This window comes from Hylobates moloch, unplaced genomic scaffold (assembly GCF_009828535.3).
Source record: "Hylobates moloch isolate HMO894 unplaced genomic scaffold, HMol_V3 SCAFFOLD_24, whole genome shotgun sequence".
Lineage (NCBI taxonomy): Eukaryota > Metazoa > Chordata > Mammalia > Primates > Hylobatidae > Hylobates > Hylobates moloch.
Window position 1 is genome coordinate 18,211,576 of NW_026652299.1, and position 25,575 is coordinate 18,237,150.

Here is a 25,575-nt window from a genome sequence, read left to right on the forward strand (position 1 = left end):
ACAGGGATGGAAATGGAGGACATTACCCTAAGTGAAATAACTCAAAAATAGAAAATCAAATATCATATGTTCTCACTTATAAGCAGGAGATAAACAATGGGTATGCATGGACATATAGAGGGAAATAATAGACACTGAGAACTCCAAAGGGAGGGAGGATGGGAGGTGGGGGGTGAGGGTTGAAAAATTATTAGGTACATTGTTCACTATTTGAGTTATGGGTACACTTAACACTCAAATCTCATCATTATGCAATATATCCATGTAACAAAAACTTGCATATGTATCTCCTGAATCTGGTTTTACAAAACCCTTTCAAAAGATATACAAGTAGCCAATAAACACATGAAAAGATGCTGAGTATTATTAGTCATTCAGGAAATGGGAATCAAATCCACAATGGGATACCTCTTCATACCCACTTACAAGCGGCTATAGTAAAAAGAAGGTGGACAGTAACAACGGTTGAAAAGATGTGGAGAAGTTGGAATCCTCACACATTGCTGGTGAGAATGTAAAATGGTGCAGCCACTTTGGAAAACAGTTTGGCGTTTCCTCAAAATGATAAACAGTTTCCATTTGATCCAGCAATTTCTCTCCTAAGTATATACCCAAGAGTAGAGAAAACATATGTCCGTACAAAAAGTTGTACAGGAGTGTTTTAACAAAAATATGGAAGCAGCCCAGATGTCCAGTACTGGTAAATATATACATAAATGTATAAATAAAATATGGTATACCCATATAATAGAATATTAGTCAATTACAAAAAGGAATGAAGCATTGCCACGTGCTGCAACATGCATGATTCCTGAAAACATGATGCTAAGTGGAAGAAGTTAGTCACAAAGATTACTTATCATGATTCTACTTGTGGGAAGTGTCCAGAGTAGAAAAATCCAGGGAGACAGAATGTAGATGAATTGTTGCCTGGGGCTGTGTAAGGGATAGCGGATGGAGAACGACTGCTAATATGTATGGGGTTTCTTTTTGGAGTGTTGAAAATGTTCTAAAAGTAGATTATGGTACCAGTGGTACAACTCTGAATTCACTAAAAACCAATAAAGTGTATACTTTAAATGGATCAATGTTACGGTATATGAGTTATACCTAATAAAGCTGTAAATTAGATGCAATGAATTTAAAGGCATTAAATTATTTTAAAATTGTTATATTGATCAAAATATTTTAAGGCCAAAGGGACCTTAGAGATGACTTACTTCATTTTTCTCTATATGTGAGATTAAGAAATTGAGGACTAGAGAAATTAATTTGTCAGAAGGTATACAGGTAGTTGCAGAACCAAAAATACACACCTTACATTTTAATTTCCAAGATGGATCAATATTTTTCTAACCTCCACAGAAACCATCTACATAGCAACATATGATGTATAGATGTGGTCATAATTCAGATAATTAGTCAAATATCCAGTCCAGGTCAGAATATCCCTATGTGACCTGAATTTTATTTTTTTGTGTAGGAGACAAATAATAAAACTAACAAGAAAGAAAAACATATAGACAACTGAAAGATTACAGAGGCATGTACTTACATACCTTGGATAATCTATTAAATTAAGGAAATATATAAAATTGTCTTTGAAGGAGAGACTTTTAAATTTGTGGGCTGCAATGTCATATATGAATATCTAAAAATTGTTCAGTAACCCAAGTAATATTTTAATTTTAATTTTAATGTAAGGAGAAAAAACCTTTATGCTTTCAGAACTTATTTCTATAACTTATGATAATTGCTTCCACATTTTGACTTCACGTAAAAGGACAGTAAATCATCTTTGAATAGAAAGTTAGACTTTCTTCCATTTGCACAGGCAGGTGATGGGAAATTAAATTAGACTCCCTTCCCCTTTGCTGTACCTAGTTTTTTTGTGTTCATATTTGAGACTTCAATCTTCTCTTCTTCTTGGGGTTTTACATTAATTCAAACTTTAAAAATAACTATCAAACTTTAGAGAAGGAGGAAGGTTTGTAAGAACTCATGTAGTCAAAGTGTAGCCTATAGGTTGCACACTTCTCAGAGATACTGATTTGTGAACTACTTTTTAAAAACCGAACTAATCTTCAAACATTGAGAGATTTTACATAGATGATCTGGATTTCTGACTTCTCTTGAAAAACTGAAGAGTTTAGTAAAGTGAACCTTCCTTCCTGCATGGTGGTTTTTAGTTGCAATTGGATGCCAGCTGCCCTTTTTGCATGAGTCCTGCCCAGGTGGGCACAGCTCCCGGGGGCGGCTTCATGCATTTACGTTACCTTCCCAACGTATTAGTCATTTGGGTTTGCAATCTCTGGCTTAGCCCAATTACCCAGCTCTTTATTTTCCCCATAAGGTACTTCTTTAAATGAGTGAGCCCTTAGTGAAATAATTCAGAACTCATTGTCACTGTTACCACATTCTTTGATCAAAAGAGCCAGAAGCCCTGCTGTTTATGTAAGAGGATCAAGTTGAATTGTGCTCCACCTCCCCCAGCCCTGAAAAATTATGAACCTGCAAGTATTTTGGATCTTAGAAACATTCTTAATGAAGGTGAGCATTGGTTCTTGGGACAATGAAAAATACTAAAATATCATAATAGTCCATGGCCTTTCAGAAGCCACACGTATCTGTACATAAACAGATACTCAGTAAATCTGTGGTATTAAAATTTCATGGTGAAGGGGGTGAAATTAGGGGGAAGAAATTAGAGAATTCTGGGTGGCAGGCAGGCAATGAAAATTATATATATACTGAAATAAAGGAAGAACTCAGAAAGACTAATGCCTGGCTGACATTTTCCTGTCAAATGTAGCTCCTTCTTATAGGAGGAACCCTGAATAAATGTGTAAAGGAAACAGTAATCCAGTCAGGGTGGGGGCACTGGCTTTCATCTAGCACCGCCAGAGCCCATCTGATCCAACTGTCCAAATAACCAAGCATTTATTTTCCATAAAAGAGAAAAACAAGAACTTTTAACATGGATGATATAAGTATAAATTGCTACAGTACAGTCATTTTGGGGGAGCAATTTGGCACTGCCTTTTCACTCAAACATGTGCACAACCTGTGACCCAAGGATTTCCCCATATGAGAAAGAATCTTCTGCCTCTGATCCAAGCATGCCAGAACAAGAATGTTCACAACAGTACTGTTTGCAACGTGAAAATGGTAAAAAACGTGAAACAACTAGTCCCCATTCTTTTGGATTTGGGGTGAACCGTTTTAAGTCCATTCAATAGGATTCCTAAAGTATTTTAAAATAAAGTGGAATTCTCTTATCAGCATGGGTAAATCTCGCTGCTATAATGTTAAGTGAAAAACAATTACAACTGAATATAGAAAGTAGAATATCATATATACATAAACTAAAACACATATTAAACAGTGCTGTATATCGTTCTAGGTTTATGCATACATAGTAGAAATATAATTTATGCACAGCAAGAATGCTTTCCTACTACAGGAGAGTGGCTATTGCTGGAGAAAAAGTAGGATAGAATAGGGGAATGGGGCTACAACTGCATCTACAATGCTTTTATTAAAAGAGAGAAAAGATTAAAGCAAATGTGGCACAAGATTAATCTTTGTTAAATACAGGGTAGTAGGTACATGAATCTCTGTTACTTTATGTACTTTTCGGTGTGTTTAATTTTTTAAAAATGAAACATTTTTTTTTTTTTTTTTGAGACGGAGTCTCGCTCTGTCGCCCAGGCTGGAGTGCAGTGGTGCAATCTCGGCTCACTGCAAAAAAATGAAACATTTTAAAGCACTATAGAGATTCCGGAATATATAAAAAAATTCCTCAGTCTGGTAATTGGTAGCTACAAATAAATCAATCCTATTCTTATGGATAAAAACATTGCTACTAATTCTACCGAATTCAGGAGCAAAAGTTTCTGCTAAAAACTTGTTTCCCTGGTCAATGCTCTATGACCAGAAAATGAAACAAGACTTGTAAATATTGGAGAGGAAAAGCCAAAAACGTTGCAATTTTCTATCTAAAAAAAATCCAATAGAATAAAATAGGCACATTTAGAACCAGAAAGAGTGCTTAGAAAGTTACCTAAGCAGAAGTTTAAAGTTTATTAATCAATAGGCTTATTTCTGGCACTGCCTATAACCAATTAGAAAATGTAAGTAGAAAAAAATGTATGTAATTCTCAAGAGTAATAAAAACATACTTAGTATTTAAAGAAATTATGCCCAAAGGCTATTGAATTAACTTATTAATTCAATAAATTAATGACTGAAGTAATTTATTAATGCAATAACTTTATTAAATAAGTTATTAATTAAATATTAATTTGGGTCATTGTGCTGTTTACATTCTTTCCTTCTTTCCTTCCTTCCTTCCTTCCTTTCTCATTCCCTTTCACCATTCCTCCCTTCTTCCTTTTTTTCTTTCAATCTTCACATCCTTTACTGAAGGATGTGAACAACACAGTGACCCAAATTAATTATCTATTGCTGCCCCAAATACCACCCCAATAAGTTGGTTACTTAATGACTGATTTTCCTCCTGATTCCATGGGATGACAACCTGTGTATTTCTTTTGTTGTTCTCACCTAGAATCACTCATCAGCCTCTGTTTATCTCAGGATTTGACTATAGCTGGTGGGTTCACAGTGGCCTTGCCCAGGTTATCTGGCAGTTGGAGTGGCTGTCACCCTCTTGTGAGCTAGACTGGGCTTTTTCTCAGCATGATAGCCTGAGGGTTCATAGAGAGGGGATGGAAGCTTCAATACCTCTTAAAGCCTAGTGCTAGAACTCAGTTCCCCTTTTGCCACATTCTGTTGGTCAAAAGGTTCATAAGCCCTACCAGATTCAAGGGGTGGAGAAATGAGCACCATCCTTAAGCTAGAAAAGCGTAAAAGACCCATTTCAAAGGAGAGTTGGGCATCATAGGAAGGGAGGAATTTGTTGCCATTAAACAATCTACTACCCATTTCATGTCGCTGAATATATCAAGAATACATCAAGAATATAATGATGTAAATTCTCTCCTAAATAATCTGTAAATTTAAATTCAATCCCATTTACTAAAAACCTGTATGGTACTTTTTGTTGGACCTGATGAGCTGATTCTCAAGTTGATCTGGAAGACAAAAATGAACACAAATGGCCAAGAAAAATTCCAAACAGACAACATGGGAAGTCTGGCCTATAAGATATCAAAATTTACTAAAGGCTCATAATTAAAGCAGTGTGATATTGGCGCAAGGACAGGTGCATAGATTAGCTTATTTATTTTTTTTTTTTTTACTTGAGGATCAAGGAAAAGGATTGTGCATATGTTGACTTTTGTTATGATTGGGGGCATTTCAAATCAGTGGGAGGAATACTTTAATCACAGAATTAATGAATTTATATTCTTTTAAAAATAAAGTCAAACTTATGCTTTACATAGGTTTACAAGACAAAATTATCTTCAGATGGTACCATAAAAATATTAGGAAGACATATGGAAAATGGTCTTTTAATTTAAAATGCATAAAGGATTGATGCATTTGACTGCAAATTAATTATAACATTCTATACCATAACAAAGTAAAGAGACAACAGGTGGACTGGGGGGGGGGATATATTTGCAATGTCTCTTAATAAGGAGTTAATATTCAAAATGTATTCAGAGCTTTTATAAAGCAATAAAAAAGGAAGAGGCAATAGGAGAATGAGCAAATAATTTAAGCAGGCAATCCAGAGAAAAATAATTCAGATAACCACACATAAAACAAAGATGCTCAGCTTCACCAATAATCATGGATTATAAATTCAGACAACGAGGTCACTTATTTTACCAACAAATGTGTAAAAACTTTATGATTGGTTCTGTTCAGCAATAATAACTATGTGGAAAACAGGTAGTCTTACATATTCTTAAATATTTTTGAAAGGCAATTAGTCAATTTCTAACCAAATTTAAAATTTTACACTACAATTCCATCTTTAGAGATCTATGCTTTATAGAGAAGCTCACACAGACACAACAGGTAACATAGACTTGCTCATGGTGGGATGGTCTAGATTCAGAAAAACACAAACAACTATCTAAATTTCTACCCATAAGTTAATAAGCGATTTATTGATAATCTGTTTTATAGTACCATGAAGCTGTAAAAACTGAACTAGGCCCAGGTGTATTGAATATATCAGGTGAACAAATGCAGTCACAGGACAATAGATGTCGATGCCACTTACATGGAAACAGAAAAATCAATATATATGTATATAGGTAAACAAATAGAAAAACTGTTAAAAGCATCTCTGGGGAGAAGAGTAGAAAGAGGGAGAGTAAAAGTATATAATTTTCATATTATACTCTATATACATTTGTTACAGCTCGTATCTTTTACAAAGAAAATAAATGCATTTAATATGGTATAAATTTTTTTTTTTTTTTTTTTTTTTTTTTGAGACAGAGTCTCACTGTCGCCCAGGCTGGAGTGCAGTGGTGCGATCTCGGCTCACTGCAGGCTCCACCCCCCGGGGGTTCACGCCATTCTCCTGCCTCAGCCTCCCGAGTAGCTGGAACTACAGGCGCCCGCCACCTCGCCCAGCTAATGTTTTTCTGTATTTTTTTTTTTTAGTAGAGATGGGGTTTCACTGTGTTAGCCAGGATGGTCTTGATCTCCTGACGTCGTGATCCACCTGCCTCGGCCTCCCAAAGTGCTGGGACTACAGGCGTGAGCCACCGCGCCCGGCCTTAATATGGTATAAATTTTTAAAAAAATAAAAAAAAAATATCTCATAGATTGGCCAAGTTCTACAACATTTCAAAGGCTGTAACTAGGAATGTATGGGCTGTGGAAACTTTCTCACAAGAGAAAATGTGGAAAAAACTTGGGATTTTTTTTCCTTGGGTAAGAGAAAAATTACATTTGCTCTAGGGAAGAGAGCTATGGCCAGTGCGTGAAAATCTAAGAGACAAATTGAAACTTTCTAGGCATTTGAGACAGCCAAATGTGAAAGGGGCTCTTCCATAAGACAATGTGACCCATTTGTCACTGGAAGAGGCAAGAAGAGATGGGCAAGCCCTAGTGAGGTCTGTCTTAGAAGCAGTAAACATACTGATGGGTAGGTGAAGAGGGGGCCAGGAAGACCTCATTTAAACCTAAGATTCTAGGATTCGGAACGTCCTGAGTGAAGGTTAACACAAGAATCGTGGGCAAAACCTAAGCCATAGTTGTCTTGGATTCTGCGAAGAGCTAAGTCATCATAAGAACTGGCTGGCTGTGCATAGCTTTATGAGAAAATGCTTGGAATTCCGCTGTTACATGTACATAGATGAGCTCTCTGTTTTAAGTTTCAGATCCTTTGCTATTGAAGTACAAGCCACAGGCCAGAAGCATTAGCTTGTTAGAAATGCAGACTCTCAGGCTCTTCTGTAGCTCTAGTAGATCAGAATCTGTATTTTAACAAGATCTGCCAGTGATTCCTATGCATGCATTTGAGAAGCACTGGTCTGTCCAAATATCCATAGAACTTCTTTTATTCCTGAGCCTTCAAAGCCTGACTAAAAAGAAACAACCTACCACATGGAAAAAAAAAAAAGGCCCAGTAATTGAAGTTTTGATTTTTATTGCTCAAAACTAGGTGGAAATTCTAAGCAGAAGAAAACAAATGACTATATGTGTGTGTATATACACATTATGTATGTATCTGTACATGTATGCATGGCATAAATATATGTCTATATACACACATATGTAAGTGTGTAAAACCTAACTCTACTGTCTAGCTATCCGTTTTAGTGGGTGGTCATTGACTAGTTTACCATCTTGTTTGTTTGTTTGTTTTGTTTTTTTTGAGACAGGGACTTACTCTGTCACCCAGGCTGGAGTGCACTGGCATTATTACAGCTCATTGTAGCCTCAACCTTTCAGGCTTGAGCAGTCCTCCTGCCTCAGCCTTTCAAGTAGCTGAGGCTACAAGCACGTGCCACCACATCCAGCTCGTTTTTTATTTTTCCTAGAGACAGGGGTCTCACTATGTTGCCCAGATTGGTCTTGAACTTCTGAGCTCAAGTGATCCTCCCACCTTGACCTCCCAAAGTGCTGGAATTACAGGCATGAACCACCGAGCCTGGCCTTCTTTTACCTTTTTGAGGGAGTTTAGCCCCCTGCCCTCTCAACAAATGAATATCAGTCTCAATTTAATTAAATATTGAATAGAAAAAGATAAACATCTTAGAGATTTTTCTCATCCATTTCATTTTGGCAGCTGTTATTACTTAGGACATCTTTAATGTCATTCTGTATTTTCTGGTTTATTAAAAATTCTTCCTATTGTTTTCAGCATGTTAATTGGTTTTAAAGTTTAATCTCTTAATCTTGATTTGTCTTTTAGCATTTCACATCAGGATTATTTTGGGGGTGGGTGGGTGTGGGGAGATTACTATACACGAAGAATGAATAACCTCTTAAAGTGAAAAAAAAAAGCTCCTAGGTAATCGGAAATATTCTAATTACCAGCTAGGGCCTTAGTAAAAATGAACTGGCTTCCAATTTATTGTACTACATTCATTTCCTGAGTCATTTTGGTGTTTCACTTGTGCGCAAAGACATTCAATGGAGAATAATGAATTCTGCATGTGTGGGGACATCATAGCTAAACCTTTTGCTGGATTTTCAAAAAACATCCCTTTTCATAAACAGTTTTCTTAACAAGTTGTGTTGTATCTCAGCAGGCTTTGCAGAGTTTAGAGCATATTCTACCCAACTGGCCCCAGATGGAAAATACTCTCTTGAAATTGGATGGCTTTTTAAGTGTAGCTCTCCACAGCCTGCTCAAAGAAAAAAAAAAAAGTAAGCTTGAACAGAATGCATTTAGTAACATGGTCTATAATTCCCCCAGCATCCCACGTACTTGGATGTTTTTGCTTTTGGCAGTGGAATTTTTCTAATTTAATTAACTCATTAATGTTAGCAGACGACACAGTGTGAAAATTCTTTTCCCTAGCCACTTATCTAAATATTCTTCCAATCCACTGAGGTTATGTGTACACTTTATTTATTTATTTATAAAATTTATTTATCTGTTTTGTTTCTATACTGACCTTCCCTTTAAGAGTTCACAGGCAACACGTAGACATTTTATGTAATGTATTATAAATCTTTCTTAAAGTAATAAATGGAGAAGAGTCAGAGGAAAGAAATAAAGAGTGATGGTGCAGGGGGAGATCTTTACAAAGGAAGAGTGGGAGCGAAGGAACAGACGGTTTGGGAAGAGCAGCCAGAGCTAAAATGCTTACCCTGGTTTAAGCCCATGCACTTCTGTCTCCTCATTCTTAGTTCATACATTGAAGACGCAGCAATAGTTTGTGTCTGGAAATCAGCTGGCAATACCAGGAATGACAATAAAGGCAAGTCCTCCAGGGTTAGCTCAATAAAAAGTGAATCCTCCTTGCTCAAATCATGTACTCGTTCTTTTGTTCATTCACATGTTTATTTTACCTTGCATTTTACTAATTAATATATAAATCTCCCTCTCTTAGATTTTAGGTCTCCTTGAAATTTGAGGACATGTATTCTCTCCCTCCCTGCCTGCCTGCCTGCCTTCCTTCCTTCCTTCCTTCCTTCTTCCTTCCTTATTCCCTTTCTCTGTTCCTCCCTTCTTCTTTTGTTTTTCTTTCAATCTTCAGGGCCTAACACAGGGCCTGGGACAAAATAGGTATAGAATACATATTACTTAATTTTGAATGAATGGAACTCTTTTGAGTGATTATACCAAGAGAGTATCTACTCCGGTATTTTAAAACAGGAATCATTTTAATCCCCAGAGTTACCTTGTTAAGGGGTTTGTTATTATTATCTTAATTTTATCAGTGAGGAAACTAGAGCAAAGAAATGTGAAATAAGTTGCTCAAGGTCACAGGACTTGTAAGTGGCAGTTGGAGAATGTGAACTCAGGGCTGTCCAGGATGCTGCTACCCAAGATGATGGTGACATGGGACAGGTGGCTTGATGAAGCCTCAAGCAGTGATGAGGAAACTTCTTTGTGTCCCCACTGAGAGTGAGACATAATCCCCAGTTTCTGCAGCAAATGAATAAATATTGGTATTAGAAGGGTTGACACTGAATTGCATACTTAAAAGGGTGGATTATATGGTATATGAATTATATCTCAATAATTTGTTTTAATAGAGAAATTACTGAATATTGGAAGTTTTCTATGACCTCTCTTCTCTGACCTCTCTTCCTAAGAAACTTAGTTCAGATGCATAGCAATTTTTTTTACTGCTCCAGTTCACCGAGCTGCATGCTGAAAAATAGACAAGATTTCCAGACCCAGACTTTGTGCAGCTCCCTGAGTTCTCTGTGTTGGCCATAGCCATTTATCTGAGGAGAGGCCCATGGCAAAGTGATTCTTAGGGGCCTGTTTGGCCTTTAAACCACCAACCGGAAGCTACTGAATATTATTAGTGAGACGTTTAGTGAGCATGAATGTAGGAAACAGTTTTTTAAAACCAATTTTCAACATCATGCAGAATTTTCCTCCACTTGAAAGAAAAGGTTGTTGTCTTGTCTGTCTGAGACTATTTCCAGCCACTAATTTATCTGGCAAGGATGAATACCACATTTGGGAAATTTGTTAGCATTTAATCTTCTTCTAAATCAGTTTCAGGGGGCTGGTAGGATTTAAAAAATTTTTATGGTTGAAAATTACATCATTTGGCATGTTTTTATACTCATATTCAGAATGGACACAACACTTTTCTGTGTGTGGGTAGTTAAGTCAGAGTGCATGTGAACATACACACACATGGACACATACACTCATACTCATGCACATGTATACACATGCTCATACACACATGCACACACATGCACAGATGCAGACGCAACACATACACACACACACATAAGCATGCACAAACACACCCTTACCTATTTATACCACAAATAGGTGTATCAATAGGAGAAAGTTATTGAGCTGATATATCTTCCAAAAGGAGACTGCCGTATGTATGTGTTTAAAGCATACAGAAAGCCAGTGCTTTCCTTTCTGTGGACTTAATAAATCAGAATAAAAAGATTTCAATACAAAGAGGACTGGAGTTTCAAACGTGCTATTTGGTACGTTGAAAAGAGAGCTAGGTGCACATGGAGAGCAGTGGGAAGAAAGGAGGTGATGGGTTTGGGGGCATCTGAGTCATGGTTTTCTGCAATATTGGCGTTGCCATTTGAAGTTCTTTCCCTGAAACTCTACGTGAAGACCTCACTCTGAGGTTTTATGATATATGTACATCAACTTGGAATCTAGATTTAATATTTCTACCTTTAGCCAACAATGTTTTCTGAATGAAAAGAAGGATCAGCTTAAGCAGCTTAATTTTGAATGATGAGCCTGAGAGTGGAGGTATGGATAAAGGTATTTATCCAAATTGTATCTAACATTTCTTTTCTTTGGGGTCAGGGTTTGCAGATTAAAAATTGTTGGGTATAGTGGCTAAGGAAAGGCAGTTGCTGCTACCGACAATCATGTGTCCCTCAGTCCTTGAGAAAAGGATGGAGATGAAGAAAAGACTGATATCTTCACCTTCCTAAACTGGTGCTCCATTGACTGCACCTTGGAAATATTCAAGAATCTTAAAATAATAATGTTTGGTTCCCATCCCCAGAGATCTTGATTTATTCCATCTGGGGATGGGCCTTAATGACTCCCCAGGTGACTCCATCTAACATGCAGCAAAGCTTGGGAGCCACGGCTCTTAACTGATGGTTGCCAACCCTGGCTGTTGTTACTGTGATTCCTGGAGCCTACACCCCAGAGATTCAAGTGATCTGGTGGGACCTAGGCATTGATATTTTTTTTTAACAGTTCCCCAGGTTATTCTCAGGTGCAACCAGGGTGAAAACCCATGGAGCTGCCTTGTCAACGACAGGAAACTTACTGCGTTTATTATTTGTCCTTGATGTGCTCTACTCTGCAGTTATTCTTTGCATGCCTACTGTGTGGGAGCTGGTGTGTTGGATGCTGCAGGGAATATAACAATGAATTTGACACAGTCTCTGTTCTCTGGATGTTTATGAGGCTGCAAACAATTATATTTTACACTGTTTGTTGCTTAATGAAGCTGACTGGAAAACATCTTGAATTTAGATGTGGAAAAGCTTGCCTGTGCATTATCTCATTGAAACCTCACAGTGACCTGGTGAGAAAGGCATAAAAAATGTGAACTCGCAGAAGTTAGGAATCTACTCAAGTTTACAGGGCAAAGAAATCTAGGAGCCAAATCTTCTAATGCCTAAGCAAGAGAGCCCTTTTGGCATTACTATTTTTCTGCATTTCTTCTGGCAATACCATTAATATATCAAAGCAGGAATGGGAAGTGGCAGAATCAGAAAGGCAGAAATTGAGATGGAGAAAGTGGTGTCCAGATCAGGTGTGTGTATCTGAGTGAGTGAGTGTGTGTGTGTGTGTGTGTGTGTGACTGTGTGTATGTGAGGGAATATGCCTTTGAGATTTTATTCAATGGTGCGGTTTTGTTACTCTCTTGAAAATTATACAGCCTGTTAACAAAGTATAGCAGAAAATAGAATTTACTGACATCTTTAGAAAGATTAAAAATCTGTCTAGCATGAAAAGGCCATTACTAACTGTGAGAAAAAATTTTAAAAAAAGTTATTAAGGCCAACTTAGATTTCTTCAGATACTGAGTAGAAGTAGTTTCACCAGCTAGAAATGGGTGTATGTGAGGGGGAAAGGGAATATTAGTATCAATAACTATCAGTCAATAAAAGGATGCTTAATTTCCTGTCTTCCTTCAACTCCATGACCATTTTCTTCCCCATGGAGAGAAGGAGAGGCTTCCAACTCATTGCTCTGAGGAATATCTGTATTCTTTTATAACCAGAGATGTTGGAGGACATAGAAAAGACATTAACACTACTGGGTTATGGCTCTTTGTAGGTGCAGGTAAATAGATTTTAGGTTGATGACATTTTAAAATCATGACAAAATGTTTTCTTTGAGGCTTGGGTGTGTCCAAATATGCTTGGCTAAAAAAGCAACCTCACTCTTGTAAATGTGTCTAGTATTTCTTTGCTAAACAAAATTGTATTTTTGCCCTGCTCTTTATATGTTCACAAAGACAGCTGTCAACGTTCATTCGTTTATTTATGCAAACAACAAATGTTCTTCATGTGCTATGCATTAGATGTTATACTACCTAGGGGAACACAGAACGTAAAATGCTGTCTCTGTCCTCTAGAGGCTTAGTGTTTATTAGAAAATAATTCCCGACTATTATTTCAGAAGACTCACAAGAACAAATCCAGGTATTTCCCAAGGAAGGCTTGCTGCCTGTCCAAAGACATCTCCGTGGGGTGAGCATCAAACATTGTCAAGCCCAGAAAAAGGAAATTACTATAGATGTTTCAAGCAAAGAGGGATTTAATGCAAGGAATTTTTATGATGGTGTTGAAAGGGCTGGAGAGGCCAGAGAGATAAGGTGGTGGTACTCACAGACTGGGTTGTTGCTGGTGCCCTTTCTTAGCTGACCTGTTGGAGGAATCACAGAAGTTGCTGGAGACTGCAGTCACCTGCTGTTGATGCTGTTCTGCTAGAGCTGGAAGCAGAATGGCTTCTTTCCCATTGCCTTCTAATCTCCTCTCACTGCCTCCCATTGGCAGAATTCAACATTAACACACTGACCAAGAAGTCTTGATCATGTTTGCATCCGTAGATGCACAATACAGAGAAGAGTGACAATACAGGGCAAGGTGAGGTGGGAAGGGGGCAGTAAGATCAAACAGTCACATAACAAGCAGAGAGGCGTGGAGTCTGGAGGTAGCCACCATAACCACCACCACTCAGAGGTTTCCCTTAGTTTTTTAGACTTAGGAATTTGATTAATAGAACACTCAGATGTGATTTGAAACCTGACTGAAAATAACTGTTATTAACTGAACAATGTCTCCTGCAAATTGCATATGTTGAACCCCTAACTCCCAATGTGACTGTATTTGGAGATAGGGCATTTAAGGAGGTAATTAAGATTAAATTAGGTCATAAGTGTGGGGCTCTATCGTGCTAGAACTGGTGTCCTTAGAGGAAGAGACATGGGGATGTGCACACACAAAGCAAAGGCCATGTGAGGACACAGTGAGAAGATGTCCTTCTGCAAGAGAAGGAGAGAGGCCTCACCAGAAACCAACTCTGCTAGCACCTTGATCTTGGACTTGTACCCTCCAGAGTTATGAGAAAATAAACGTCTGTTGTGTAATCCACTCAGGCTGTGTTATTTTGTTATGACAGCCCAAGCTGACTAATATACTAACCAAATACATAAATAATAAAGAGTATGGTGTCAAACTGTCATTTTTAGTTTGCACTAGAAATATAATTTTTCAAAAGATTGTCTACTTATATTTGCTGGTCAGCACATTCTTCTTCTATAAATGATACTACATAGGAATCAAATAAAATTGGAAGGTTGCTTGATGACACTAGTCTCTGAATTAGTTGAGTTAGGTGGATGGTACAAATGGCCCAGGTAATCCCATGCATCTTTAGGATGTGATATACTCATTCCCTCCCTGGATCTGCAGTCTCTGCTGGATGTATGTTGTCTTTTCCCAATAGTTCAATCAATGGAATGTTTCAGCCTTTCTGATATTCTCTTTGTTATTTTTTTCATATTTCAGCAATATGAAAGCCATTTTGTTTCTTTTAGTCTTCCTTTGATCCACTTGGATAAATTTACTCTGACCGTTTCCATGATTGTTTTATGGTCTAACTCACAAATTTTCACCTTCTTGGAGTGGGGCCAGTACGTGTAGTTAGGCTGGGAATTGGCTATGATACACTGCTCTAATTGTACCACTTACTGCCATTGTCAGCCCTGATTGGATTGTACCTTTAAGATTGGCCAATGCTTATGCCATATTGTTGCTAAATAATTTGAATATTATATCTGCCCATATTATTGGTACCATAAAATATGAAAAGAAATGGACCAAATCTATTTGGAAAGCTGTTGAATCAGCTTTCCACATACGCAGATTGTACTATTTGAGAACTATCAAAAGGATCCCCATTTCCCAAAATGACAGCCTCATCTGCCTATGAAGGAGCATAAAATTCAGTAGCTAGAGTTGCTTTTAATGAGTTTAATCGTATTTGCCAGAAGGGATGATCAATATATCTAATATTTAAGTCTTACCTACATGTATCTGTCCCCAGCCTAACTATTTCAATGGCTTGTCTCATTAATTATCAGAAAACCCTACTATGAAGAAGGTCCTATTATTAATGCCGTCATATAGAGTAAGCAGTGTAAGCTTAAATAGGTTAAATAATTTGTTGAATGTTACCTGCTAGTAGGGGGTAAGGTAGGGAATTTAAAACCTAAGATTAACCTTTGTGTTTAGAATAAGAGCTGAGAGAGATATATTAGCCTACAAGCCTCTGTAGTTTTTGCCTATAACTCAGGACTTTTTTCACACATTCTCTTCCTGGCTATTTTCTTCCTAAGAAATGGATCCTCTCTCTCTTTTTATTTTTATTTTTTGAGATGCAGTCTCACTCTGTAGCCAGCCAGGCTGGAGTGCAATGGTGTGATCTTGGCTCACCACAACCTCCGCCTCCTAGGTTCAAGCAATTCTCCTGCCTCAGCCTCCTGAGTAGCTGGGACTACAGGCGCTCACCACCATGCCCAGCTAATTTTTTTTTTTTTATTTTTAGTAGAGATGCGGTTTCACCATGTTGGCCAAGATGGTCTCGATCTCTTGACTTCGTGATCCGCCTGCCTCAGCCTCCCAAAGTGCTGGGATTACAGGTGTGGGCCACCGCGCCCGGCTGCTTGGCACTTTTGCACCACCTGCTGGAGGTTATTTCCTTCATACTGTACCTACCACAGTTTGGAGCTATTTGTTTGCTTGTTTTCTACATGCCTCACTAAAATATGAGTTCCACAAAGGCGGGGACTTTGTTTTTCTTGTACATGACTGTGTCACTAACATGTAAGGATTGTTTTCCATACAGTATTCCTAGGGTATTCCTGCTGTCTTCTGTACAGTAGGCACTCAATGCATATGTGCTAAAGGCCAAAGCACAATCTATTGTGAGCTATCAAACTCCCATGCTCTTTGGGATCAAGACTTAGGAGGGTGTGTTTTTGGTGGAGAGGGAAATATGAGGGTCTGAGTAGTCTCTAGCTGGTTCATCATTGCAGAGGGTGTTCTGAACTACCAGTGTATACAGTCACTGAGACTGGGGAAGAGGGAGAATGCTACAAAGTGGGCAGGAACAGCTGAAAGTAGAAAAGGCAGCCTCCCAAACAAATTTCAGTTGACTAGTGGTCATGCCTATAGCAGTATACAGAACTAACTTTTCTGAAAAATACTGCCTAGAATTTTAGAAAATGATATTGAAAAATTTGGATTTTATCCTAAATTCTGAACTCTTAAGAGTTTCTGAGTGGACCAGTGATGTATTAAAAATTAGTGTTCTCGAAAGTAAGAGATAAAATGACTAAGATGGAGGAGGGAGCCTAAGCTGGAACATGAGCCCATCAGTCTCCCATGATTGACTATAGTTTGGGCATTCCCCATCTCAGGCACCACCGTCTCAACCCTCTTGATGAAGAAAACCAAGAGACACAGCCCACATCCTGTGGGCCATGAAATCCTGCCTGTTTGATCCATGTCAGACTTGGAGCAATGGAGAGTTGTGGAACATATTTCTTTTCAATTATATTAAAAAATTAATTGGTATAGCATTATGTTTCATCTCTTCTGCATCAGCAGTACAATGCTATGTTTATTTACAAGGATTATGAGCAATTTCTATATCTCAAAGCACCTTCTGAATCATCAAGGATATATTGAATTATATTGACTCATATTTCAGGTTAACGGTTTTTAAATGTAATCTGTGGGTAATTATAACTTACATATGAGTTGTAATTTATGGCTTCCAAATCATATTCCCATACATCATTTGATTGCTATCATCATGTTTTGTAGTTGAGAAAAATGAGTTTCCGAGAGGTTAAATGACTTGTCCAAGGTCACTTGGCTAGTGGATAAGAAATCCTGGACTGGGCCAGGCGCAGTGGCTCACGCCTGTAATCCCAGTACTTTGGGAGGCCAAGGCAGGCAGATCACGAGGTCAGGAGATTGAGACCATCCTGGCTAACATGGTGAAACCCCGTCTCTACTAAAAATACAAAAAATTAGCCTGGCGTGGTGGCGGGCTCCTGTAGTCCCAGATACTTGGGAGGCTGAGGCAGAAGAATGGCGTGAACCCGGGAGGCAGAGCTTGCAGTGAGCTGAGATTGCGCCACTGCACTCCAGCCTGGGTGACAGAGTGAGACTCCATCTCAAAAAAAAAAAAACAAAAAAAACCTCAACTGTAACCCTGTAACCCATTTCTTTTATTTCAAGCCTTTTACATCTTTGTGAAAATTGGAAGCTTGCACTTAACATATATGATGAATCCTTATTAACCAGAATACTTAATCATTCTAGAAAAAGCAATTTCAGTGGAGTTCAGGGATGAACTATATCTAATATGGTAAAAATACAGTGGGTTCTATAAATACTCATTGACAGTAATGACATCACCCACCATTCATTTTGAATCAATCTATCCCCAAAGGAATGTATCTTACAATGTTCCTCAAATATTTTTAAATTACATATTTTTAAATTAAATATTGACAACAATGTTCATGTTTCAGTTTCCCTTCATTGGGCCTTGAGCTCAATAACTCTTGGTTATAGAGCGTGGTTTTGTTGGTTTGATCTCATGGAATTTGCAGACAGCATCTATGTGCACAGTAACAGAATGATTCTGGCTGATAGAGAGAGGATGGGTGTGGAGCAAGTGTGGCATGAAACGGACTGTTTGCTTTTTTCTACAGTCTGCTGATTCAACCTGCAAACCCATTCCCCAACTCCATTAGCAAAACCTATAAAAACACAGGGGCCGCCATAAGGACAACTCTGACATTTGTAACACAGAGTGGTCTTTTGAGTTGAGAGAGCCCAGTTCTATACTTACTATTTGAGACTGGGTATTTTTTGACTTCAATGCTTGTTTCTGGTTAGAGAGTTAAAAACAAAGGTCTAAACACTGTGTACTTGGATAGTAAAACACATGTTCACTCTTTTCAGTGACCCTGGAAACAGACAGGGGATTCTTATAAGTCACAAAAGAAAATAAATAACTTCATCCATGGAGGGAAAGAGACAGCTCGAGAAAAGGGACTTTGGAAAAAGGCTGTCTCTAGACAGCAGTCTTGTGGTAAGTACTAAATATTCATTTGCCACTCTATATGTTTTGGCTTTGAATGCATTATTCTTTGACTGTTATTTCCTGAACCCTGTGCTTTTGAAACCTCTCTTCCAGTTAAACCATTAGCAACGTCCCTTGAGATTTTGTTTCATTTATTTTTTACAAACTCAAAAGCCAGCAAATTATTGGAATGTTTGTATAGTGTCTTAATAGGCAAATGTCATAATCTGTCAACGTTATATATAATTATATTAATTCCAGCTGATGTAGACTTCAGCCTATACAAAAACACTACTGTATAGCTGATGCCAAATGCTAAGCCTATATATAGTTTTTCCATCCCCCATTTATCTTAACCTTGGGGGTAAGTTGAACAAGAATTCAATACAGCTTCAAATACTGAAGAGCCGAGGAAGTCTTGGAGACCTTCTTAGGTATGTGCATTAGTTCAGTGGTCTGTAAACGAACTTTCCAAGAGTTTTAATGCTGATGAACATCATTCTTAACAACCTGGTTGGGTTTGCTATCAGGTGTGAGAATCTGCTTAGTCCAGTGAAACAGAATAATTCACTTTAGACTAAGTCTGATGGTTGGCTACTCTTCCGCAGTCTCTGGGCCAACATGTGTGGGTCACCTTTTCTGTTATGCAATGTGTGTGAACAGAGCAAGGAATCAAATCAAGCAAACTTGAAATAGAAAGCAAACTTTCTGAAATACAGATTTAGCTTGGTTCCTTCTCGTGCACATTTTATAGGGATGTGCTTTGTTCACTTGTATATGCTCAGCACCTGGCCTGGAGTCTAGCAGAGTGGGGGTTCAATGAACTATTTGTTGGTTTGATTTATCCGTTATACCTTTCAAACTTTGCAGCTGTAGGTCTTGCTCTGCCATGGACAGATTAGTTATTTACTTCTTAGTGGCTGAGGCTCTGCCTCACAAATTGTTCATAGATGTGAGTTTCTGGGACTTGAGAAGAAGATTGTGTTAAGCATTTACGTTAAGTTCTTCTCTCCTTAGTCAGAATCAATGTCTGTGTCTATTTGGTCTGTGCATTGACCAGCATACCTTTAGAGGCCAACTTTGGTGTATTTTAAGTTCTCCTTTCTATAGATCTGACCCCATCTCACCTCCTACGTCTTGCTAACTCCAGGTTGAATGTGGTGACATTGGTGTGTGAGTGTGTCTGGGTATCTGTGTGTGTGTCTCTGTGTGTGTATGTGTGTGTATTCCCTTCTCAACTTCTGGGGAAACTTGGGATAAAGAGATAATTTCTCAGCCTCTCCTTTGCAGAAGAAAAACACTTTTTACATATCAGCATGCCAATAGGGTCTGTCTTAGGCCTAGGCTAAGGACAGAGACAGCCATATGGTATGATGTGAGCAGCTCAAGAAAGATTCTCTTAACCCAGAAATATCGCCGGTATTGGTTGGTCCCCAAAGCCATAGATTTCTGCCTCAGATCTCAAGTTTTATGCAAATACCCTATAAAGTTAAACATAATAAGCTATTGCCTTTCAATAATTCATAGTAGCACCCATTAATAAATGGCCTTGGATCACTGCCAAATGTCAACCAGATGAGCAGAATTTTGTTGAGGGAATTGGTAAAACAGAAGAATGCAGAGCCCAGAGAGCTAGGAAGGCAGGGATAGGGCAGGACAAGACAGGGCAGGGAGATGTGAGTAACCCTGAATGGGGATCTTAGGTACTTGCAGATCAGAAAAAGGGAAACAGTGTCAATACTCATATTTAAATTTTACCTAAAGATAGCTTGAAAATGGGCATAAGTAAAATCCTGTCACATTACCAGTCTAGCTGAAAACCCCAAATTGAGCTTGCATTCTTTCTGGCATATGGCTGTACCCTGAAACTTGTTGAGGGCTGCAAATATGTTTCTTGACTTGCTGGCATAGAAGAACGCTGTGAAAATGAGAACTTGTTTGGCACCACCTGAGAAACTTAATCCTGTTAAGTCTCCCTGTATCATGCTTAGGAGAGCTTTTACACTAGTGAAATCTTTTCCTTGTTTCCTAGAGGCAGACTGTGTTACATCTGCATACCCAGATTGGGAAAATTCTGAAAAAGGATGTCCTTTCCTATCACAGTGTGGAGGGGGGTGCTTAAATGCTATTCAACATTATAGCACTTAGGCCAAGTTACTACAATTTTGCCCCCAGTTGTAGTATTATGTTCCCTTCTTCAAATAAGATGCTACTTCTGGGAGAATAGCAGCTAGAGTATTCTTTTTGAGTTGATTCTTTGGGAATGGGAACCATTGAAAGCACCTTGAATGAATTCCAACTATCAGAAAAAAAGCTAGACCAGGGATGAGATCAAAGATGCCTGGCCTGTGAAGGATCTGAACTCAAGATGTTGCCCTCTTCTTCAGCTTTATGCTGAAGCCACACAAATTATTAGGCAAGAAGGTGGTAGGGAAGATTCTAGATAAGGGCTGCTGTGAAATACAAGAAAACAACAGAACAACAAACCTGGCATTACAGTACAGTTTTCATTCCCAATGCATGCTTTTTATTTTGTTTTTTGAATCTAGAATGCTAAAGTGAAAATCGGTTATCTCGTCCCCTCACTTTGCAGACTACTTAAGGCCCAGAGAGGTTATCTGCTCTTCCTGAGCTCACATGCTAGGATTACACCAAAGGTAGAACAACCTGTCACTTAAGTTCTTTATCTTTCATTATATACTATCCCAGGAACAGAAGATGTCCTTGTGGGAAACTGAATAGAGGAAAGAGAAACATATCACATTCTTAAGTCTTGAAATTCCATTCCAATAATCGTCACGACACATATTTTTGAGAGTTAGGGGGCCCAGAGGTAATTTCCACTTCCAGATTTTGCAGGAAAATATTCTCATAATGTATTGCAAGAATAAGGTGCTATTAACTTCATTACACTTTTTATTTTATATAATCAAATCATTGAAGTGTTGAGTAGAAATTATAGCTCCCTTGCAATGGCTTTTACATTTTTAGACTGGAGGAACCACAGAATAAAGAAACTCACAGTCCAAAAACTGAAAAAAGCTCAAACTGGGGAAAACAAGTTTGTGGTCCTTAGTCAGGTGGCATGGGGGAGGGTTTGAGTGTATGTGTGTGCACTCATATACATGTCCATGTATGTGTGCCCTGGTAACACACTGAAATATTCATTGATGGTGATTTTTTTACTTTATTACTCACCCTTTTAAAGGGGAAAGTGATACGTACGTGAAACTGAAATGAAAAATATGTTTCATTGTGGGGGGTAAAGGCCCAGAGAGAAAGACAAGTGACTACAAGTTTGCCTCCACCAGTAGGAGTGTGCGGAGTAGCCGTATATACATTCACGGCAAGTATACAGTCGTCTCTCTGATAACAATAAAAATCACCCCAGAAATCGAGGCCTCTTATTGAACCAAAACTGTTCAGCCATTCCCAGGATACTTTTTGATCAGAAAAAGTCATCATTTCACACTGTGCTCTTTTATTTGCAAGACTCATTCCCGGGCTGCCCATGTCGCTGTTTGACACTTGTAGCTGTGATAGCATTTAGCTGATGAGCATGCTGGAGCATGAGTTATCTTTCTTACCAGCTCACATTTAAGTAACAAACATTCTCTTTTTAATTTTGAGGAAATACATTTAGCTTTTAAGCACAGATGAGAGTAGCAGTATGAATTTCTTCTTGGTACCCTCTTTTCTTCTCCCCCACAAAAGGAAGGAAAAACATTTGCCACACTAAATCCTCAGCTCCGACAGCAGTATAGTTTTATAAGCTTGTAGAGGAAAAAAAGGACGTGCACACATCCTTGAATTCATCCTTCAGCCTCTTGACTGTTTGTATCCAAATCATTATAGGAATCAAGCCTTCCACAACATTCATAACACAGTCAGTCAAAAAGCGCTATTGAAAACCAGCTATGGGGATGTGCTGGATGGTTTCCATTTTCCCTCCAGATCCACTCTTTTTTCTTCTCTACCTGGCCAATCATCCTTGGAGGATGCACCACATGGACTTGCCTTCTGGCATCTGGTTGGGTTGAGCCAATGGGAAAAAGAGGTCCTACTGGTCTCCTGGCAGGAGATCAGAGGTTGAGGTATTTGTTCTCCCACTCTCACCCTGCCTGGTCATGGACCACAAGAACTAGGCACCTTTGCCTAAAGCTTTTGTTGGACACCCTCTCCCCAGAACTCCAGCTATAGTTAGAACCACCACTCTATAGATGTTCTAGCACCTTTTCTTTCCCCATACCTTAAGGATTCTTCATAGTAATGGTTCTTGGATGTTGTTAGCCCATCTTTTGTTGGTTTGACTCAGTTCTGTCCACAATTCAGTAAACAGTCCCTTTACCAAACTCTCCTCAGTTAGATGCTTTGAATGTGCCATCTCTTTTCTGCAAGGTCTCCCTGGCTGATACAGGGGGATAGGCTTCCTCAAGTGCTTCTAGTTTATCTGGGGAAGCTGTCCTAATAAGCAGGAAAAATATCATCACATGGAGATGAACAGTGTGGCACTGACAGTAGTAGGAGCTGAGGTCACTCTGGGAAGATGTGAGGAGGGGCCATGGGGAAGCTGTAGGTGCAGCTGTGCAACTACATGGAGGGGCCATGGGGGAGCTGTAGTTTGAAGCTACAGAGGGAATTTGGTAACTGCGGACTGAGGGAGTAGAGAAAAAAGATGCAACCCAAGGATATTGGTCCTGCATCCTTTGGTGCCAATTCATGTCATTACTGAATTTTTTCTCCCAGGGAAACTTCTTCCTCATATTGAATTTAAATCTCTGCTGTTTTATCTTCAGTTATTTCCCCTCTATTTAGTGACTAGACATAATTCTGAAGCAGGAATCAGCAAACTCTTTCTATAAAGTTCCAGATAGTAAACATTTCAGGCTCCGCAGGCCACATGAGTAATTACAACTGCTCACCTTTGTTGTAGGAAGACAGCTGCCTCTGAAGACGCATGATCAAATGTAGGTATTTTATTTACAAAAAAACTTTAATTACAAAGACAGGCAGTAGGCTGGATTCTAATGGCTATCCGCATGCATAAGAGCAATGGGAATTTTGAAAGTCCTGGTTTACGTTTCCTGGATGCTGATTTTCTAAGTAGTGATTTGTGTTTACCCTCAGTATATGTGATATGCGGGCAGGCAAAGGTTTAGGCTGTTATCAAAGGTACATATACCCCAGTAGGAAGAATAGGGGGACAGAAAAATGTTTAGAAGGCATTTTTCTAAATATTTAGAATATATTGACATAGAGTATGTTCAACCTTGCTGATACTTTTTCTAAATGCAAAATAGAGGTATTGCTGGTGTTGCTCAGTACAGCCTACAGCTAGTGGGTTATGAATAGTAAGAAAACAAAAGTCTTCATTCTGTACTGCTTCAGATATGACTGGATCTTTCTTGAATCTCACGGTTCTCTTGTTAGACCTCCTCTTACCATAGGGATGCTGTACAGAGCCCAGAACACCAGCTTCCTATAGGTTTCCAGCTACTCTAATCTCAGTCCCCCTTGACCATGGCTACTGATGGAAGCTTATGTAAAGTACTGTTTGCCTTGTGCCCCTGGCCACTGAGAACATGCCAAGTTGTCCTCTGGGAAGCCTGATCTTTGTTCTCCGATATCAAGATGGTTTTGAGATTTCCCAAAGAAGCATCAAGTCAGAGAGGGCCAAAGAATGAGAAGGAGTTTTTCTTTTCCTCCAACTGCCTCATTTCCTCTAACTGGGCTATTATTTCCGTGTCTCTTAGATGTACTTAGAACGGAGACCATGGCCTGAGCCAGGTATCAGAAGATAGGGTGATGTCTGAGAATCTAGTGAAGGCCATTTTTAGGAGAAAAGCAACTGGTGGAGAATAGACTAACTTTGGCCTGGTTTAGCAGCCTTTCCAAAGTGTCATGCTGAAATTTTGACTGTGCCCCCTTGAGAGTGGGCAGAGGTGGAATTAGAGACGTGTCAGACCCTTAGACAAGTATCTACTCGGTGAATCTGTCCACCAGCCGAGCTCAGCCCATTACTGCAGGTCCAGAAATGCAGGTGAAGTACCCTGCCCACCTGTTCTCCAACAATGCAGATCTCCGGGTCCCATGGATAGAGCTGGGAGCAGATGAGCTAGGAGGAGGCAGGGAAGGCTGGGCCAGGTGGGCACCACCCACAGGTGCTACTTGCTGCAAGTCTTGAGGGAGCCCCAAAAGAATAGAAAGAGATCAGATCCTAACAAGAAAAGTCTTGGAGGGCCATTGGAGATCTGCAGCAACACTGGTGCTGCAGACAGAGTCTGAATGGAGGACGGAAGTAGACTAGGTCCAAGCAGTGCGCATAGAGTGTGTCAGCAATGAGGATGGCAGAATCGAACATCAAAGCCACTTTAGCAGACAGCTCAGCATATTCACTCAGTGAATCATGCATTAAGTCTCAACCAGGATGGCTTCCTTCCCTTAGTAATAGTAGCTGAAATTTATGAAGGCTTAATATAGGCCAGGCATGCTGCTCAATACTTTATATGGAAACTACCATTTAATATTTAACAACAACCCTTTAAGTTAGGAACTCTAATTACCCCTATTTTACAAATGAGAAATCTGAAGCTTAACAAGTTCATCAACTTCCTCAAGGCAATAGAACTGGTAAGAGGTAGAGCTGGGATTTCACTTTAGGTCTGGGGCTACCCCCAGACTACAATGCATCTGCACAGCTAACAGCTCTGAAGCAGAAAACTCCTTTATGCCCGTGACGGGGAGCTCCTTCATGGTGCTTCACAATGTGAAAGAGCATCAGCTACCTCAACAGGACTAGACCATGTGCATTAGCACGTCTGCTGTATCTGTGCCCACTGACTAGCCTGCAGTTTAGAACAGTCTAGACCAGAGGGAAGCCAGACTTGGTTTCAGCAAAACAATTGACAAAGGAGTGGAGGTGGGAGGGGGAGACTTATAAGGGATATAGAATGTGGGTCTAGGTCTGTTTTCTGATCTTGTGATTTTCTGATGAACCAGACCTTGGAACCAACTTTAGAAGAGATTGCGATTTATAATAGCGTGTGTGTGTACGTGTGTGTGTGTGTGTGTGTGTGTGTGTGTATACACATACCCATATATATACATTTTTGTGTTTTTATTCATATGAGGACTGATGATGGCATGTTCATGTACAAGGTGGAGTTATTGACTAGAATGGGAGAAGAGTAGGGAGAACCTGGTGAGTGATGGGGTACCTCCAGCATCTAGCCATCCCCCAGCATGCAGTGGGGTTTATTACTTGAGTGATGGTCCTACCAAATGGCTGCACATTCCCTCTGCTCGGCCACTGACTGATGGAGGTGAGTAGA

General features: G+C 39.2%; 1 protein-coding gene across 1 annotated transcript in view; it reads left to right on the plus strand.

Annotated features, from left to right (window-relative positions):
* NCKAP5 (NCK associated protein 5) overlaps positions 1–25,575 on the plus strand; it is a 998,748-nt gene that overhangs the window by 142,540 nt on the left and 830,633 nt on the right. The window contains exon 2 of the mRNA XM_058434310.1: positions 18,124–18,253. Coding sequence (XP_058290293.1) covers positions 18,185–18,253 — 69 coding nt within the window. The 5' untranslated portion in view covers positions 18,124–18,184. The remainder of the gene's footprint in view (positions 1–18,123; positions 18,254–25,575) is intronic.